Source organism: Geotrypetes seraphini, chromosome 2, assembly GCF_902459505.1.
Source record: "Geotrypetes seraphini chromosome 2, aGeoSer1.1, whole genome shotgun sequence".
Taxonomy (NCBI): domain Eukaryota; kingdom Metazoa; phylum Chordata; class Amphibia; order Gymnophiona; family Dermophiidae; genus Geotrypetes; species Geotrypetes seraphini.
The window spans coordinates 133,970,485-133,989,870 of NC_047085.1; the positions used below are offsets into that span (position 1 = coordinate 133,970,485).

General features: G+C 43.1%; 1 protein-coding gene across 1 annotated transcript in view; it reads left to right on the forward strand.

The window, feature by feature from the left end:
* CDH2 (cadherin 2) overlaps positions 1 to 19,386 on the forward strand; it is a 486,773-nt gene that overhangs the window by 50,714 nt on the left and 416,673 nt on the right. The window contains exon 2 of the mRNA XM_033933790.1: positions 4,096 to 4,210. Within this exon, the coding sequence (XP_033789681.1) occupies positions 4,096 to 4,210 (115 nt within the window). The remainder of the gene's footprint in view (positions 1 to 4,095; positions 4,211 to 19,386) is intronic.

Sequence of the window (19,386 nt, forward strand, 5' to 3'; positions counted from 1 at the left end):
TCTCTCAGAGAGAGAAAGAGATAATGGTTACTGTGGATGGGCAGACTAGATGGGCCATTTGGCCTTTATCTGCTGTCATGTTTCTATGTCAAAATAGGAGCTAGCAAGTGTATATCTGTTCGTATATATTGGACTCCCAACTATCCTCCTTCCCCAGATCTCTGCCTTAACCAAGGCAAGTTTCTCCATTTTTCGCCAACTATGCGCAATTCGTCACCTATTCAACCATGACATTTTTCATGCCCCAATTGTTTTAGGATTAGACTATGCAACATTATCTGCACAGGGATTCCAGACTACATTAAAAAAAAACAAAAACAAAAACAACTACAAACTCTTCAAAATGTGGCAGTCAGACTATTTTTGTAAGGCAGGCAGGTATGACAAGAGTTTCTAGTCTCTTGAAATCTCACCACTAGTTTCAGGTTAAACCGAGAATCATGTACAAAGTTCTTCTTATGACTTTTAGAGCATACTGGTTTGGGACTCCTTCTGTGCTCACTGAACAACTTTTGTATGATCCTGCCTGTGTCACGATAGGTACAATTTGAGTTTGCATGTCACCGAGCGTTCTGTTTTACAAGACCCTTCTCTTAGAATTCTCTTCCCCTTTCCATCCATAGCATTCCCTCTCTTAAGGAATTTAAAACCACTCTCAAAACATGGCTATTCACCCATTTTCTCATCTACTTAGTGTGAGGATTTGGATTTCTGGTGCAATCAGACTATTCATGCAGAGTCATTGTCTTCCCAACCCTTGTTCTCTATACTTTACCCTGTGTTTTCTGTGATTGATTTTCTTCTTTCCTATCTACATGCTGGTATTCCTTTCTTATTTTACCTAAATTTTTAGATTGTGAACTGCTTAGCTCTGTCTTGTACAGTTGTAGCAGTATAGTAAATGTGAAATAAATTATATAATACAATATAGTGTGTTCTTAACAAAATGAACAAAGAATAGGCTTTGACAATGCTAGACTGTATGGGAAGGTAATAGGGAAGAGACGTATTGTCTTCTTAACTGCTGGTTTAGAGAATGACACAGTGACAAAATTTGTCCCCGACTCACCTAATTTGCTGACCCAGTGTATAAAATGGCTCACTGCGTGCTTTACCATGAGTTCGTATATTCTCTAACTGTCTGAGTTCAAAAAAGTATGGGACAGGCACATGGGATCTCTTATGGAGAGAAGGAGGTAATAGATGCTGCGGATGGGCAGACTAAATGGGCCATTTGGCCTTTATTTGCCATCATGTTTCTAAGTTTAACCACAGGTACCTGTCCCCGTGTCATTCTCTACTGCTAGTACATACCCTGCCCGTCGGGGATACTTTGGAAATGTAATTTTGACTGGCTCTGCTCCTCGTCCTCATGGTTTATTCTTTAATAAGTTTCTTGTTGATATTTCTGAATTGGTACTTTTCCTAGCAGAGAGATTTATAGCCTTGATTTTTTTTTTTTTTTTTTTATTGAAGGCTTACACACTTAATATTGTCTTTTTTTTAACCATTAAAACAGCTAAACTAAAAATTCCAAATTGTCAAACAGCTTAGGTTCTCTCTTCTACATGTCATGAGAAGATAAGAATTGCCATACTTGGTCAGACTTTAAGGTCCAAGTACCTGTCAGAATCCCAAAAGGTTGTGAGAGTCCACGCTACTTACCCTTAGGAATAAGCAGAAGTTTTCCCAAGTGTACCTCAAGAATAGTTTATTGTCTTCAGCTCCAGGTATTTGTCCAAACCCTTTTTAAACACAGCTACATCAATGACTTATCTCATCCTCTAGCAGTGAGTTCTGATTGAATTGTAGGTGTTAGCTGTATGGGTGCTGGGGCACTGCCAGCATTTTATAATGTATTTAATTAAATTTGGAGCACAAAAGCTCTCTACTGCAGAATAGCAGGGAAAGGCAGAAAAAAAAGTGCTTCCATATCCTAGCTACTGCTCCTGCCTCTTCATGCGGTGCATTGGCTAGCTGTGTCTGGCCAATGACATGCAGAAGGAAGATGGAGCTTCTGTAGCCTACTGACTGTCTGACAAGGGCTTCAGGAGGAGGAGGGAGCTACTGAAACCTAGGATACTACTTCTACTATTTATCATTTCTGTAGCGCTGAAAGGCGTACGCAGCACTGTACGTTTAACATACAATAGATGGTCCCTGCTCAGAAGAGCTTACAATCTAATTTGGACAGACAGACAGGACATTTCAGGGTTGGGGAGATTTTGGCAAAGGAAATGATACAATGGGTATAGGTATCTGACAGCAGTTAATGGGAGTTAAGGCTAGCCTTTGGAGTATGTGATCTATGTGGCTGCTTTGGTTCAGCACCTGTTATCTAATCTAATCCTTAGGTTTGTATACCGCGTTCGTAGAGCTCCACGTTCGTAGAGCTCGACGCGGTTTACAGTAGGAGAAATAGGAACTACAACAGAGGGTTAGAGGTAGAAGTGTGAAGAAAATTTAGAGGACTTGGGATGCCAAGATATAAGAGTTTCCTTGATTCCTAAGTTGAAGGGAGACTTACATTTTTTTGAGAAAAGCCAGGTTTCAGATGTTTGCGGAAAACTTGGAGAGAGCTCAAGTTCCGAAGAGGGGAGGTAAGGTTGTTCCAGAGCTCAGTGATTTTGAAGTGGAGGGAGGTCCCTAGCTTTCCTGTGTGGGAAATGCCTTTTAGCGAGGGGAAGGATAGTTTTAATTTGTGGGAGGATCTGTTATCTTGTTCATTATCCAGAAATTCAGTAGCTGAAATACTTGTGGTATGATGCTAGATTTTATAATGTCTGTGCATATGAGGGATTCATCTAGATCTGCAGTTGTTGCAACTTTGATAGGTGTTGTCTTTTAAAGGACGTGCTGCATAATTTTTGGTCAAGAAAGGTTACAAGGCTTCCTTCATTTAAAACATAAGAATAGCCTTACTGGGTCAGACCAAAGGTCCATCAAGGCCAGTATCCTGTTTCCAACAGTGGCCAACCGAGATCATGAGCACCTGGCAAGATCCCAAGTAGTAAAACAGATTTTTATACTTCTTATCCTAGGAATAAGCAGTGGATTTGCTTATGGAATCTTGTAGGAAATTATCCAAACATTGTTTTAAAATCCTGCTAAGCTGCTTTCACCACATTCTCCGACAACAAATTCCAGAATTTAATTACATGTTGAGTGAGAAACTCCCCAATACCTTGCTTGTTCTGTTTGGCCATTGACTAGCTTGTAAGCTCTACTGAACATGGACTGTCTCTTGAATGTTTTAATGTACAGCACTGCATATTTCTAACAGTGCTATGGAAATGATAAGTAGTAGTAGTAGCAGCTGCTCAGGGCATCATGAATGAGGAAGTATTGCTATAGTGGTGCCCCAGTCACATGCTTTAACATAAGGATAACTAGGTGCCTATTTGAAGCCTTTTCTACAGTAGATACCTATGTTTCTATAAAGAATATTAATACAAGTGGCAGAAAATATCCCTAAATTTAAAGGCATTATCACTTATACCTGTCCTATGACTGGTATAAATTCTTATGCCTAGATGTTAGCTGGAACACCTATAAATCTCCACCATGCAAAGGGCCTGCTGGGAAAGCATATGCCATAAAAATATGGTGAATGCTTTATTTCTGGTTGGCATTCTATAACAGGTGATTTGTGTGCATTTCTGCTGTCTGAAATGACTGTAGATAGTTCTTTATGGAACGTTTTCTGATTTAACACCCTCAGTTATTTTGAAAGGTTGGCTGCTGAGAACTGAATATGCCATGTTGGAACGAGTTGCTGGTAGAATTTTTTTTCCGTGAGGTTCTTTTCAGCCAAAGCAATACTCATTGTCCCCTGCTCATTTGATTCCATTTAAGACTCTGTGACTACATAAAATTTGATATCGTTTACCATTAACCTAACTAGTGGCATTGTTTGCTCCATTCCACTTATCAAAAGGTTTAACCCCTGACCCCTGAAACATCTAATTGCTGCTATTTCCAAACAAAGGGTTTGTATGTTCAAGATTAGAGAGACATTTCTTTTATTTTGCCAGTTGAAATGCTGCTTGGCTTTGAAAGTTTTAAGGAATGACAGAAATTGTATTGTGTTTTCAGGTACCAATTGAAGCCTCTGATGGGACTCTATCGTGCAGGACAGGATTTTCTAAAGATGTTTATTATGCCACTGTCTCCAGGAACAGTCTACACGAAGGACAGCCTCTCTTAAACGGTAGGCATTTCAGCAAAAATATGCTTTTATTATTGCCTTATGTCCTTGGAAATACTTCTTCACCTTGCTGTTCTTGTTGCTGCTTTAAACATTCCCAGTCTGAGATATGCTTACTAGACAATGAAATAAGCCATATATTCAACCTTTTCCTGTATTTATATTTTTAGCAGTCGTATCTTTTAAGTGGTACGTTTATATGTAAACATTTCCAAATAGCTAGATACTAATTAAATGGCGGTCCTTGTAAATGTGGTTTGTACTGCTGATGTTCCTATTCAGGGCCTGTATGCAATATATCCATAAGAATTATCACTTTTTTTTAAATTTATAAAGATAGACTGTACACTGGTACAGATTTATCTGGAATGACATTGGCAAAAGTGATCATTATTTTTTTGGGCTGAATTGCCTGTTTGGAATCAAACACAGAGAATGGAATATGTTTAGGTCAAAAGTGAAAAGTGCCCATCTGCCCACAGAAATAGGAGGGTCAAATTAGTATGCTGATATTTTAATATGAATATGCTCAATCAACAATAGCTGTCTTATTCAGTAGTTATAATTGGACCTCAAAACACAGATTAAGCACTCCAAAAGACCTGTCCAATATATAAGGGTCTTTTAACCTATAACGACATCAGTAGGGCTGCACTACTGAGGTCATTATAGGTTAAAAGACCCTTATATATTGGACAGGTCTTTTGGAGTGCTTAATCAATATTGTGGTATGTGTACTTTGAGAGAGGGACGGGTTAATTTTCAAAGAGAAACTGGATGATTTTTCTTTGAAATGAGAGTGGCTGTTGATGTGGAGAACTGAAAATTGCTTCCGTGACTTGAGGCCTCCAGTAAACAGGACATTAAAATAAAAAAAATTCCAATATGAAATGGTGGAAGCATATAGAAAAGTATAAATATTCGCACAGAGCCTGAATGGGAAGCCTTGTGCTCTTCTGATCAGGGTTTACAATATCCCTTGTTGCCTTTAGCAGTAGAGGTGTTTTTGCTAGGCTTCCCATCTGCCCACCTCATTTGAAAATGAAACGTTATCGCAAGCCAATAGATGCTGCTACTTGATGGTGTGTATATATTTTATCCTTTTCATTTAATAGGATGTACAGCAGAAGATCAATTCACTGTGCTTTCACTGAACAATGACTTACTGCATGTCAGCCCTGACACTGCAGAATTTCCTTGCAGTCCAGTTGGAAGTCGTTCTATTTTGATGCTTTCCTAAGTTATAAAAGATGACATGGTTGTGTGTGTGTGTTTTTTTTTTTTAATTTGATGAAGAAAGATACTTGCTGCCAGTCACAAGTACAGGAAGCTCAGCATTTGTCTCGCCCCCCCCCCCCTGCTCCCAACAATCTGCCTAGGACAAGATAGGAGAGCACTGCTATCCGTGAGGGTTATTGCTGGTTACTCCATTCCTGTTAGAGTAACACGTACAAATTTCACTTTTATGATGAGAAGCACTGAGACCAGAAAGAGTGGTTTCAGAAGCCTGAATTTTTGTTCCTGGGGAGCCTGCTTCCTGTATTGACAAGTTGTGAACCATGTGCTGAGTTCATGCTGCATCTGTCATATGCGCAGGCAAGCAAGACTGCAGTGCAGTGTTCAAAAAATTGTGCAGGCAGGTGGCCTTTGCAAGTGTGCAGCCCTAAAGACACATAGCTAAGGTGAATTTAATTCATGGAGATGCAGTTTAGGCTTGCTTTAGAATGCTGTTTATGGCATTAAATGTAGCAGGGGTGCTGATGTGATAAAAGAAATGGGAAAAATAATTCAGCAGTTGAGGGCCTCGGCTTTGAAAAGCAGATACCATGAATGAAGGCTTCGTGCCCAGCTGAGACCCCCAGCTCTTCTTATGAGAACATTTCTTTTATTTGTCTTAATTGTTTTTGTCTCTGTATCGAGTAGAGTTTCTACGATTGTAAAGGATGACTTGCAGTCAGTGGCATAGCAAGGTGAGAGGTGCCCGCCCTCTTCACCCCTCCCCCACCTCCACACGTTCCTTCCCCGCCCCTCCTGCTATACACGCGCCGCTTCTCTTCCCCCGTGCCTCTGTAATGTTCTTGGCATGAGCAGCAAGCCCCCAAGCTGCTGTCGTGCCAGGGTCGGCTCTTCCTTTGATGTCATTTCCTAGGCGCGTGTCCAGGAAGTGACATCTGAGGAAGAGCTAACGCTGGCTGCGCTGCTCATGCCAGAAAAAGTTACAGAAGGGGAAGGGAAGCGGCGTGCGGTGGCAGGGAGGGGGCAGAGAGGAGGATGGATGTCTGTGCCCTCACCAAGATGGCGCCCAGGGCGGTTTGCCCTCCCCCTTTAGTACGTCACTGATTACAGTATAATTTTTTTATATTAAACTACAGGTAACTATGGCTGCTATAGGAAGGATTGCTGAATATGGAAAAATACTGAGCTGTTCAATAAACTGTCTTGAGTGAGATGGAGAACAAACTCATATCAAGTTGATTTAACTATCAGACCTCAAACACCTGAGGCACTATTTCTTGTGGGTTTTTTAAAAAATAATTATTTATTCGTTTTTGACATCAAATACAAAGTGCAAGTAATATAATCTACTGCACTCTATTCCAACAAATAATATAAAGCTGTTTAACCCCCTCCCCCCCACCTTAATCCTCCCCCGCCCCTCCTGGATGTGTATAACAATCCTTCATGAATCAAAGGGAAATAATAATAATAATAATAATAATGTTAATAATTCACTTTTCATAACTTACAATATTTTGTTAACAGGCCCCAAATTTCCATGAATTTACTATGGTGTCCCCTCTGCAATGAATTAATGTTTTCAAACTTATAAATCTGGCATAACGATTCTCATCAGAAATTATAATTTAAGTTATCCAATTTTTCATTGTCAGCTGCATGGCTACTCCTGTCATGATGAGGAACAATTTATTCTGGGTTGCATTAATTGGATTCTTGGGTAATAATATCGTTCCAAACAATATTATATCATATGATAATGGAACTTCCAATATCGTGATAATTTGACCCCAAATGGATTTCCAGAATTTGAATATTAGGGGACAATAATACAGCAAATGATCCAAAGTTCCTATGTCGAGATGACAGTGCCAGCATCTATTACACTTAGAAACGTCTAACCTTTGTAACCCTATCAGGGGTCCAAAAAGATCTATGTAACAAGAAAAACCAAGTCTGTCTCATAGATACTGATGCTGTACATCTCATCCTCCAATTCCAAATTTGTGGCCATTGAGATGCAGAAATCTGTTGCTCCAAATGTCTTCAAGACTAGTTTTTATACCACGGGGCAGCCTGATGTCCTAGGAAATTCATCTGGAAGCATAGGACCGGCAAACTGTATTGATCTTTTAAATTCTGCCATTCAGGGAACCCTTTCTGAATAGCCTGCTTCAACTCCAACCATTTAAATGTTTGGGACTTTGAAATACCGAAAGCTTGTTGCAGTTGTGAAAACTCAAGCATCTTTCCATTTGATATCACATCATCTAATGTGCGTATACCTGCCTGCATCCAATGCTTCCAGATGACTTGTTAATTTTTTATGCCCTGACAGGGGTGATGTATTCATAATTGGTCTTGGTATGATGACAAATTTATGTTAATTCTTTTAGTTATTTTTGCAGGCTCAAAAAAAGTTAATGTGCTTATGATTTAATAAAGGAAAGACACTTATCTTTATGCCCGACGGCTGCTCAACCGTTTCACTCTGGGTTTCATCAGGGGCTATACCTCCTTGGATACTTGCACAATAACCAATTTTCTGGTAGAAAGGTTTTTTAGAATTCACTTTCCCAGTCAAAATTCCAAGCACAAATATCAGCCTGTTTGTCATCCAGGTACAACTTATCTTGCAGGAACCTAAGTTTGGGCTGCATCTTTGTTCCTCTTAAATTTCATCCCCTGCTTTGCTTCCCTGAGTGAGCTATTTTTCAAAATTAGAGACAAACTAGCTCCTGCTTTTGTGCAATGCAGTGGTTTCAGGGGCATTCCCTCGCACGTAGTAAAGGGGCATGAATTATTGAGTATTCTGTGGCTGAATGCGCTCTGATGTGTCATAATCTCCATGAGAACCTGCTGGCATACACCGATGAAAGGAGCATTTTCTTTGAAACTAATGTATAACATGGCTCATATGTAGGCTTCTGTTAACTGGCTGTTGCTTGAGTTTAATCCATATGCTGCCACTGGTGGTGTCTGGCCGTTTACCTTTGTCCTAATAAGCAGGTTAGGGATAGTTGATCAGCTGCCCTTCAGCTGTAGACACTCTAGGGGCTATATATTAGATTACCGCCCTCTCCCCAAACTTTTCCAATATTCTACACCACCTCTCGACAGGAACCTTGAACTTTGTCTCATGAGATTTCAGCAAGGATGAGGGATATATACTCGTATAACCTTCACCCTTAAATGCTTGAGAATAAAGAATAAAAGGTGGAGTTCTTCAGTCCTACATGCTGCAGCGATTTTATAATCTGAAAATAGAAATATCCAGTCTGGTTTCAGGTTAGATGATCCAGATGTTGTGGGTCTGATCTTTAGTGATTAACACCATGCTGTGTCAGATATGTTGGTCCTTTTCCTCCCCTGCTTGCCTGTAAACCTGACTGCACATATTGAAACGCTCAAATGCATGCACACAGTGAATGGATTCTTGGCACAAAAAAAAGAAGAAGCCATAGACTTGATTTAACATTAGCATGTGTAACACTGACTCACTCTAGTTACATTTTCATATACCTGCTTTGCATTTTTCAACCATAATTAAAACTTAAATGTGAGAAGAATTGATTCTCTTAACTACTGGAGGAAAAATATTTAGATGCTTAGGTTAAAGCCATAAATTATTAGAGCCAAGCAATGTATTTTTTGTTTTGCATTTTACTGCTCCTTTTTTTTTTTTTTTTTTTAACTTTTTTGATGTCCTTTTTCCCCTCTTCTCCTACCTCCTACTTTCCTTTCTCCTTCCTCAGTGTAGCCCCTTTTCAATTGAACTAGGTGCTTCTTGAAGTTCCAGGATAGTTAAACTCTTCTAAAATCAGCAGAGACCCCCCCATAGTGGATTAATTCTAATGCTACAGTTTTGCAGAAAGTAGCTGAAGAGAAAATACCACAGAGGAAATTCTCTACAGGTCGCCTAAAGTGTAAGCGCTAAGTGCAGATTATTTAATGGCAATTGCGTGTGTGTAGTTGCTGTTATGGAATACAGGCAGAAGTCTGCATTTTTGCGCCACTTTGCTTGTCTCCAGCCATTTTTGGTTATCTCTTCAAAGGCAAGTACACTGTTTTTAGTCTATTCTTCTATCTGTGTATCCTACATCATCTGGACCCCTGAGGAAGGTGTGTTCGCCGAAACACGGCCCGTGTAGGTTCCGGTTGGACTATCACACATGTACTATCGACTTATATTTGCATTTTAATGTTTTTATTGTGAAGAGTGAATAATAAATCATCTTTCAGAACATCTACATCCACAGTCTTTTGTTTTTAATCGTTGGATTGTTCTCCCTGTGGAATATTGGGTCTTCTTTTTGTCTCTTGTTGTGTCACATTAAGCACAAGTACTTGTGCTAGTTCTGTGGCAGGCTTAAATGCTCGGTCTAAATGCGGCAGTTACGCGCAGCTGACAGTGTTGTTAAATCTTAGCACGTAAGTGCTTGGCATGCCGATGCCCCTCCCATTTCCACACCCCTCCTTGCAGTTATGCACTATAAAATTTAAGGGCTAACATCATAGAATAGTGCTGAAGTACAGTCATGTGCGTAATTGCAGATTATGGCCAAATGATGTCGATTGTCTCTGATTATTACTGATTATCGATTGTTCATACCAAATTGCACCTAATTAAATAGTTATCTCATGTAATTTTCTTTAAAATATTTATATACCGTATATTACCTGTACGGTTTCCATAGTAACAAGCATATAATGTTAAACAAACATACATATTTCAGTTGTTAAAAAAAAAACTACACTCTTAAAAATGGTCGATAAACATCAGAAATTTCAAATCTTAGTTTGAATATAAAATTTCAGCTCAAAAAAAGCCTTCATAAACAGTTGGGTTTTTAACATTTTCTTAAAATTCAGTCTAGCAGTACACAAATGCAAAATTCCTGGCAGGGTATTCCACAGCTTTACACCCGCTACATAGTCGCACCAGTCTTAATTTAGGAGATTAACATATTACCTTCCAAACATAATTTCTTACTGTTTTCTGATCTCAAACTTCTTTTAGGCTGATAGAGTTGAAAAAAAAAACTCTTGAAAAACAGCAGGAGAGACTTGGTACAAAGTTTGATGAATTATGGAAAGTTTTTTGAATTGGACTCTTTGTTGTATTGGTAACCAGTGCAACTGCTTCAATACTGGTGTTGTACAAGCCATTCTATAACCTACGTGCACCTGTGTGCCTAAGACCTGTAAATTTGCATATGGGGTTATAGAATCAGAAGGCATGTGTATAACAACATGGAGGATTCTAGTTCGATCCCTTGGATGGGCCTTGCTTTGTCCCTGGGAGGATTTATATATCACTAATGAGTTCTCCTCCAGCCAGGAATCACAATTGAAAGATCCACATGTGTGAAAAAATTCAGTTGTGGACAGTGGCGTAGTGAGGGAGGTTGGCACCTGGAACAGTGGCGCCCAGCCTTGTCGCACCATGCGTCCCCCCCCACCTTTTCCCTGTCTCCCACTCTTCCCTGTTGCTTGGCTCCTCCGATCTCTTCACTGCTGCTTTAACACCCCACCTCTCCCTGTGTATCTCTTGAAATGCTCGCTGGTGCAAGCAGTATCTTCCACCCGCTGCTCGCACCGGTGTCAGCTTCCTTGTGATGTCACGTTCTGATCCCGCAACCAGGAAGTAATGTTAGAAGAGAGCCGACGCTAGTGTGAGCAGCAAGAAGAAGATGCTGCTCGAGCTGGCGAAAATTAAAAAAGGTAGAGGAGAGAAAAAAGGGGAGAGGAGGAGAAGCCAGGTAATCCCTACGAAGATGGCACGCAGGGCGGTTCACCCTTCCCCCCTCCTTACTACGCCACTGGTTATAGAACTAAATGAGATCTCGTTTCTTAAATAGGATTACCTCAGACTTCTCATGGAAGCAGGGCCTTTAGCTCGGAGCTGTATTTATCTGTGACCTGGCTGTGAGTCTGGTTCTTGGACTGGCAAAGCTTATTCATAATTCTTCTTTCTGTGAGAAAGGGGGCTGCCTCTGTTAGACTTGATGGAACAAGCAATGACTGAATGTGTCTGCAGACTGGATTGTGTAAACTGTGATCTCTCCTGTTAATAATTAGACCTTTATTTGGAAGCACAACTATTGTCTTGTCTTTATTACCTAAGATCCAGCTTAACTGTGAGAGAAAGAGAGAGAATAAAACTCTAGGCTGTGTGTTTAAAAGAAAAGCTGATTTAATTTAGAGTGGGCTAGATGAGCCATGTGCAGTCAGTGATTCATCCATGGGTTCACTAACCCATATGATTCACCACAGGCCCTGTTTTGGAACTTTAACTCCTATTTGTGGCTTAAGTCTGTTTCTAGGAATCCATACTGCTACTCCTGCAGTCCTTGCAGCTTCCTCTCCTTCCCCCATCTACTCTTCCCTTGGCCCAGCAATGGAACTTCATTTGCAGCACCTTCCTCTTTCCTAAGCTGATGTTAGACAGTGAGCGTGAATTAGGACCTAATAGAGAGAGGAAAAGTTTTTTTTGTTCATTTTGTTTACACCACAACACTGGCATGGGGATGGAGAGGGCAAAGGGTGGGATGGGTGGAAAGACTACAGAATAAACCCGCCGGGATGTTTGAAGAAAATGCCCGATTGGGCAGAAAAATCTATTTAGTGGGCCGAGTCGAATAGAAATATTTTTCCCTGAATTGGCAGCACTGCTGCTGACTGTTCGCAGTTAAAACAACTGTGATAGTAGGTATGGTTTACTAGAGCATACATGACATTCCAATGGGCAGTTATTTGTAAGAATATTTGTTTTTGAGGGAATGGCTGAGTGCCCTTTGCACTGAGGATTAAAAGCAGTTAATCTGCTCTTCTTCTGTGCTGTGTTAGAAAATGTGGCTTACTGGGTGTTTCCAATGAATATTTTTGAAGACTTCAGACTTGAGAAAATGTTCTGCAGAAGGATCAAAATATTGGATGAATGACTTGAAAAAAGCATCAGCTTGTTCTCTTGCCACATTTTTCTTCACTAGAATATGCACATATACATGTTTTGTAATATGTAAGCATCAGTTTGTCATTGCATTGGCTTTCTTGATTGATGATTAATTATTTTGTCATTTTGAAATGCTTTCCTTGTTCAGAGCCCATTGTATGATTTTCCGGCACATGATTCTAGGCAGTAGATTCTAGGCAGTAGGGGGGAGAGGAGCTGAAAGAGATAGAGATGATTGGGAGAGAGTTGTGTGGGACTGGAAAGGAGGGGAGTGAGAGGTTGTGAGAGGAAAGGAAGTTGAGAAAAGGGAGATGGACAGTAGAGGAAGCAAGTGGCAGGAGGGAGTGGGATTAGTAGGAAGTGAGTAGGAGAGAAGTCGTAGAGAGACAAGCTATAGAGATAGAGACATGAAAGGAACAGAAATTTAAAGAAATAAGAAAGATGAGGACTGTGAAAGCAGAAAGGAAATTGGAAGATCAAGAATTAAGCAAGAGGCAAAGAGCATACACATAGGTAGGACAATTTAAATTTGGTAAAGATGTATCTGCTAGTTGGAATGGGTCAATGGTGGGAGTAGTTGGTATTTAACAACAGAAAGAAAGACAGCCTCACACTTTCAGAGAAGAGAAATTCAAAATGTATTAATTTCAAACAATGATTTTGGAAAAAAGCCTCAGAACCCCTTCAGAAGCAGACCATTTATTCATTGAATGGAAAGGGTGGTAGCTTCATGGACAAAAAAACTCCTCCATTTTTTACTAACACTTTAAATATTCAAACTATGGAAACTTTTTTTGACCTTGCTTAAATCCTTCTAACAACACTTTTCATCGCCATTCTTTAAAGAGCAAAACTTATCATTTTATTTGCAGTGTAAATCCAATCCGGTCCTGTTTGGATTTACACTGCATACACCCTAGTATCCTTCTAGCTTTTGCCATCTCCTTTTCAACCTGTTTGGTCATCTTAAGGTCATTACATATTATCACACCCAAGTCCCGCTCTTGTTTCACGCACAAAAGTTCTTCACCTTCCCCCCCAAAAAAAATAAAATAATTGTACCGTTACATACAAGAACCAAACTTTGAGGCACACCACTGGTAACATCCCTTTCTTCAGAGCGATCTTCATTGACTACTACCCTTTGGTCACCTTCCACTCAACCAGTTCATGACCCAGTACAGGAGTTCTCAGCTTGCTACTCGGGATGTGCTCAGCCCGCCAGGTTTTCAGGATACCCACAATGAATATGCATGAGAGAGATTTAGGTACAAGGAAGGCTACACAAGCAAATTTTTATCTTGTACCTATTTATTGCGGCTATCTTGAAAGCCCTGAATACTGGGTTAAGAACCCTTGGTATAGTATATTCGTATCACTTTGCCTATGTTTAATGTAAACTGAACTTAGTTTATCATGCCTCATTTGAAGGTGTTTTAGGGCACAGAATAAAAAGAATTGAACAGTAGTAGTTATTGTTTTGGATTATGAGTTGAGCACACAAAATGGAATGGTGAGTCCAGGATGATTGGATGCATCAGCGTTCTTTAAGTGGTAAAATAATTGTGGGTCTAAGGAAAGTTAATAGCATTATGTAGTAACCATGATGTCCAAGGTCCAGTGGCATAGTAAGGGGGGGGAGGGACTGCCCCGGGTATCTACTAGGCCACTGCCGGGGTCCAATGTGGCGTCTGAGTTCCAGTTTTCCTACCTACATGAACAGGTATCCTTTACCTCGCTGCATCTTTGGCTGCCAAACTGTAATTGAATGCCAGCCTGGAAACTCTTTAGGGTTGCTGCAGTTTTCCCTGATGAGTTACGGGAGAACAGTCTATACAGGTGTTGTGCTAAGAAATCACTTTTGACAGTGCTGAACTTTGCCTTGAAATTCTCTAGAAATAGGGTAATCCCTATGCATGTAATTTTAAAAGTGTTTCAAGAGCCAGTATCAAGGGAGCTGGAGTGCTAGTTAAATGCAAATGGAGCATTGAGGCTTAGCATTATAGGGGGTGGTTCAGGTGCATTTTGCTGTACATTTTGCTAAGGATTAGTCGGAGATGTGTTGAAATATGCCTGCAAACTGACATTAACTGGGAAGTTGACAGCCTGAGCAATTAAGCTTTGGTGTGTGCCCGGATACATTATATCTAGTGGCATAAATAAATTCAAAATATATGCAGAGTGAAGTACAGCTATTTTCTTCAGAAACAATGATTTGTGGACTATCCTCGGAGGTGTCTTCATCCAAGTTGTTTCTGCTTAACCAAGCAACACTCGTGTGAAGTCAACACGTACATGATTGTTTTCTAGACTTGTGCAGCTGTTGCACTACCAAAAGTTAGATATTTAAAGCTTGAATGATTCAGATATATACTAAAACCAGTTTGAATAATTTTGAGTGAAAGGGTGAAGGTACTTTCTGAGTCAGTTCAGTGATAGTAGATCCCTCCCAATTTGGGTCTTCTGCATTCTAGACAGAGTGAGGAACATAATCAAAACAAAGGTCTAAGTCCATTTTGGGCCTAGGGCGTTAGTCGCTCAAAGTTGTCAGTGTCCAAAGTCCATTCTCAAAAAATAAGTATGCCCCCTCCCCCCCAATTTTATTTTTCAAAAATCGTCTATTTCCACGTCCAGCCGCTTGATTGTCCAGATCGCTAGTACATCTATCATTTTACTACATTCTTGTCCAAAAAAATCGTCCAAGTCCCAACGCCTAGAACAAGACCTTTTGGATGTGGGAGGGGTCAGCAAAGTGATGGACTGGTCACCAAGACATGGTAACAGAGTAGTGGAGCACCTTTCAGGGCACTGTTGTGAACTTCATGAAAAGGGTGCCATATAAACATCTCATCACAACTCCCTTGCAGATCATGATGAGCCCCCCCAAACACCCTCAAACCTACTATAACCACCTGTCTACAACCCTAATAGCCCTTATCCCAGGACAAGCAGGCAGGTATTCTCACTAGTGGGTGATGTCATCCGACAGAGCCCCGACACGGACATCTTGAAAGCATGTCTTGCTTGAAGAAACTTAGAAGTTTCGAGATGCCCGCACCGCGCATGCGCCAGTGCCTTCCCGCCCGATGTACCGGGCGTGTCTCCTCAGTTCTTTTCTTTCCGCGGAGCTGAGAAGTTTGTACTTCATTCTGCGCTGACTGAAATTCAGTTTTTGCCTTCTAATTACCCGCGTTTCTGTTTCTTTCTTTGATTTTATTTCAATTTTACTTTATTTTTCTAAAAAAAAAAAAAAACAACTTAAAATTATTTCTTCCGGCGGTTCGGCCGGGCCGGCCTCGTGGCTGCGGCCTAGCGGCTTCGACCTTGCAGCGTCGATTTTCCGGCCTATGTCCCGACCAATCACCGGTTTTAAAAAGTGCAGCAAGTGCCAGCGTGCGATTTCGCTGACGGACCCACACCGACGCTGCCTTCAGTGTCTTGGTCCGGAACACGTTCCGAAATCGTGCCGGCCTTGTTCCACGCTCACTGCGCGCTCGTTTAAGCGGCGCTGCTTGCTCTGGGAGTCGATGTTCAAGATGGAGACTGCCAAGGACATCTCTGCTACTGCGGCTGTTGAGGTTTCGCCGGTCCGTTCGAAACCTGCATCGACGACTCCTGCATCGAGCATCGTGAAGCCCGCATCGTTCACACCGGCTTCAGCATCGTGTTCAGCATCGGCGCCTGCTTCCGTCTCCTCGGTTCAGGTACCGCCTTCCACTGTTCCTCCGGTGGTCATCAAAGTGCCTAAAGCTAGCAAGCAGAAGCACTTGGCCACGAAGGAACGCGAAGACCATACTGGAGGACCCCCTTTCGGTGCGGATCCCTCCATATCGGCTTCGCTTCGTTCCCTGCTAGAAGCTCAGTTTGTCGAGCTTATGCGCACTATGGGACCCCGGCTTATCGCCAACATTCACGGTGAGCTTCCGACCCCGGTTTCAGAGGGCGGTCCACCCCCTCCCCCTCCTCCTCGTCGTTCAGTCTCTCTACTCGACGAGGGGGATCGGCGGAGGGCGGCGGAATCCTCCAGGAGGGCTTCCCTTCCTGAGATGCCACCTTTGGAGCCCATCACACCTCCACGCCAACAGGGTGCTAGGGCGGCTCCTGATAATCGTAGTCCTGGGCATACTGCATCGCAGGAGGAGTTCTTCCGCACTCCATACCAGACCTGGGTGGCGCTGCGTGAATCCGCATCTCTGCCACCTCTACGATCCACTGCATCAAGCCCTATCCATTCCTTTGAGGCTTCAAAGGACCACTCGATGCATAGAAGATCTCGTTCTCCGTCCCGTCACCGGGAGGGGCATCGATCTCGACACTCTTCTCGGCACTCCTCACGTCATTCGGAGGTGTCCCCGCAGAAGAAGATGCAGCGTTTGGGATACTCCTCGTCGGATTTGTCCCAGCCGGAAGGGCCGGAGTATGAGGAACCATCTACCTCCTATTCTCCCTGCCGATCTCAGCTCTCCCTGGACCCGGAGGCTTCCACGTCTTCTAGCCCGTCTCGTCGGCCGGCCTTGGCGGATCAACTGTCTTTCTCATCCTTTCTCCGACAAATGGCGGATGACTTGGATGTGACTTTGGACACTGGGTCAAAATATTCTAAAGAGTATTTGGACACCATGCATTTACCTCACCCTCCGGCGGAGACACTTCGGCTTCCTCTACACAAGCTGCTGGACCAGACTTTCATGCGCTGTTTTGAGACACCGTATTCCTTACCTGCTGTCCCCAGTAAACTGGATGCTCGATACCGCATCGTTCACCACAAGGGGTTTGAGGGAGCTCAACTTTCTCATCAGTCCCTTCTAGTCGAGTCCTCTCTCAAACGTTCTCATCCCTCCCAAGTCTATGCTTCCGTACCTCCGGGCAGAGAGGGGAGAACGATGGATAAGTTTGGTAGACGTATCTATCAGAACTCGATGATGGCGACTCGAGTGCTCAACTACAACTTTTTCTTCTCTTCATACTTGGATTTTTTCTTGCCGGTGCTCCGCAAGTTCATTCCTTTCATCGATGCTCAGGCTCGTTTCCAGTTTGAAGAGGTGGTGGCGACCCTGTCCCAATTACGCCTTCAACTGATGCAATCCTCCTACAATGCCTTTGAGCTCTCGGCTTGAGCGGCGGCATGTTCGGTTGCCATGCGTCGCCTGGCATGGCTTCGAACCATCGATATGGATCCGAACCTCCAAGACAGACTTGCAAATGTACCTTGTGCAGGAGCGGATCTATTTGATGAGTCCATCGAAACTGTTACTAAAAAGCTGTCGGACCATGAAAAGTCTTTTCAGTCTATTCTACGTCCTAAACCGAAGCCTCAGCAGTCTCGTCCATCTAGACCGCCTCAAATTTACCAGCGGCGTTATCAACCAAGGCAGACTCCTCCTGCGAGACAGCCTGCGAAGAGACAGCCTCCGCAAAAGACTCAGCAGAAGCCTCAGATGCCGGCTGCATCCAAGGCTACTCAGCCTTTTTGACTCTCTTCCAGGGAGCATAACCGACGTTCTGTCTTCCCCTGTTTTTCCCATAGGGGGTCGTCTCCATCATTTTTGTCATCGATGGGAGGCGATCACCACTGACCTTTGGGTCCTTACCATCGTAAGAGAGGGATACTCTCTTCATTTCCAACGGGTCCCCCCGGACCACCCTCCAAGAGAGTATCCTTCCAACTTAACGCAGACCGCTCTTCTTCTCCAGGAGGCTCAGGCTTTGCTTCGGCTTCGGGCCGTCGAGCCGGTCCCGTTAGATCAGCAAAACCAAGGGTTTTACTCCAGGTATTTCCTAGTTCCGAAGAAGACGGGCGATCTGCGGCCCATTTTGGACCTTCGAGTCCTCAACAAGTTTTTGGTCAAGGAGCGGTTCCGTATGCTGACCCTTGCCTCTCTCTATCCCCTCCTCGAGCAGAACGATTGGTTATGCTCTCTGGACCTCAAGGAGGCCTACACTCACATCCCGATTCATCCGGCCTCCCGCAAGTTCCTCAGATTTCGGGTGGGACATCTACATCTGCAGTATCGAGTGCTTCCATTTGGCCTTTCCTCTTCGCCCAGAGTCTTCACGAAGTGTCTGGTGGTGGTGGCCGCTGCACTCCGGAACATGGGTCTCCAGGTGTTTCCATACCTCGACGACTGGCTCATCAAGGCCCCGTCGGCCCCAGCGGTCATTTCGGCGACCTTGACTACAATTTGTTTTCTGCAGAACTTGGGCTTCGAGATCAACTTTCCCAAGTCCCATCTTCAGCCCACTCAGACTCTCCCCTTCATCGGGGCGGTCCTGGATACCATCCAACTTCGAGCGTTCCTTCCTCCTCAGCGCATGGATGCTCTTCTTCTACTTTGCCGATCGGTGTCTTCTCGCCCGTCCATCTCAGCGAGACACATGATGGTCCTCTTGGGTCACATGGCGTCCACAGTTCATGTGACGTCTTTTGCCAGACTACATCTCAGAATTCCTCAATGGACCTTGGCATCTCAGTGGACTCAGGTGTCCGACCCGTTGTCCCGCCACATTGTAGTCACTCCTGCTCTACGGCAGTCTCTTCTCTGGTGGATGACCTCTTCGAATCTATCCAGAGGTTTGCTGTTTCACTCTCCTCCCCACCAGAAAGTTCTCACGACCGATTCATCGAACTATGCATGGGGAGCTCATCTGGATGGTCTTCGCACTCAGGGGTTCTGGACCAGTGCGGAACGACTCCATCAAATCAATCTTTTGGAGCTCAGAGCCATCTTCAATGCTCTTCAGGCTTTCCAACATCTGCTTCACGACATGGTGGTCCTGATTCGCACCGACAATCAGGTCGCCATGTATTATGTAAACAAGCAAGGGGGCACGGGTTCGGCCTCCCTCTGCCAGGAAGCTCTTCGAGTCTGGGATTGGGCGGTCCGCCACAACACCTTCCTCAGGGCTGTCTACATTCAGGGGAAGGACAATGTCTTGGCAGACAAATTGAGTCGTCTTCTCCAACCTCACGAATGGACGCTCAATTCAA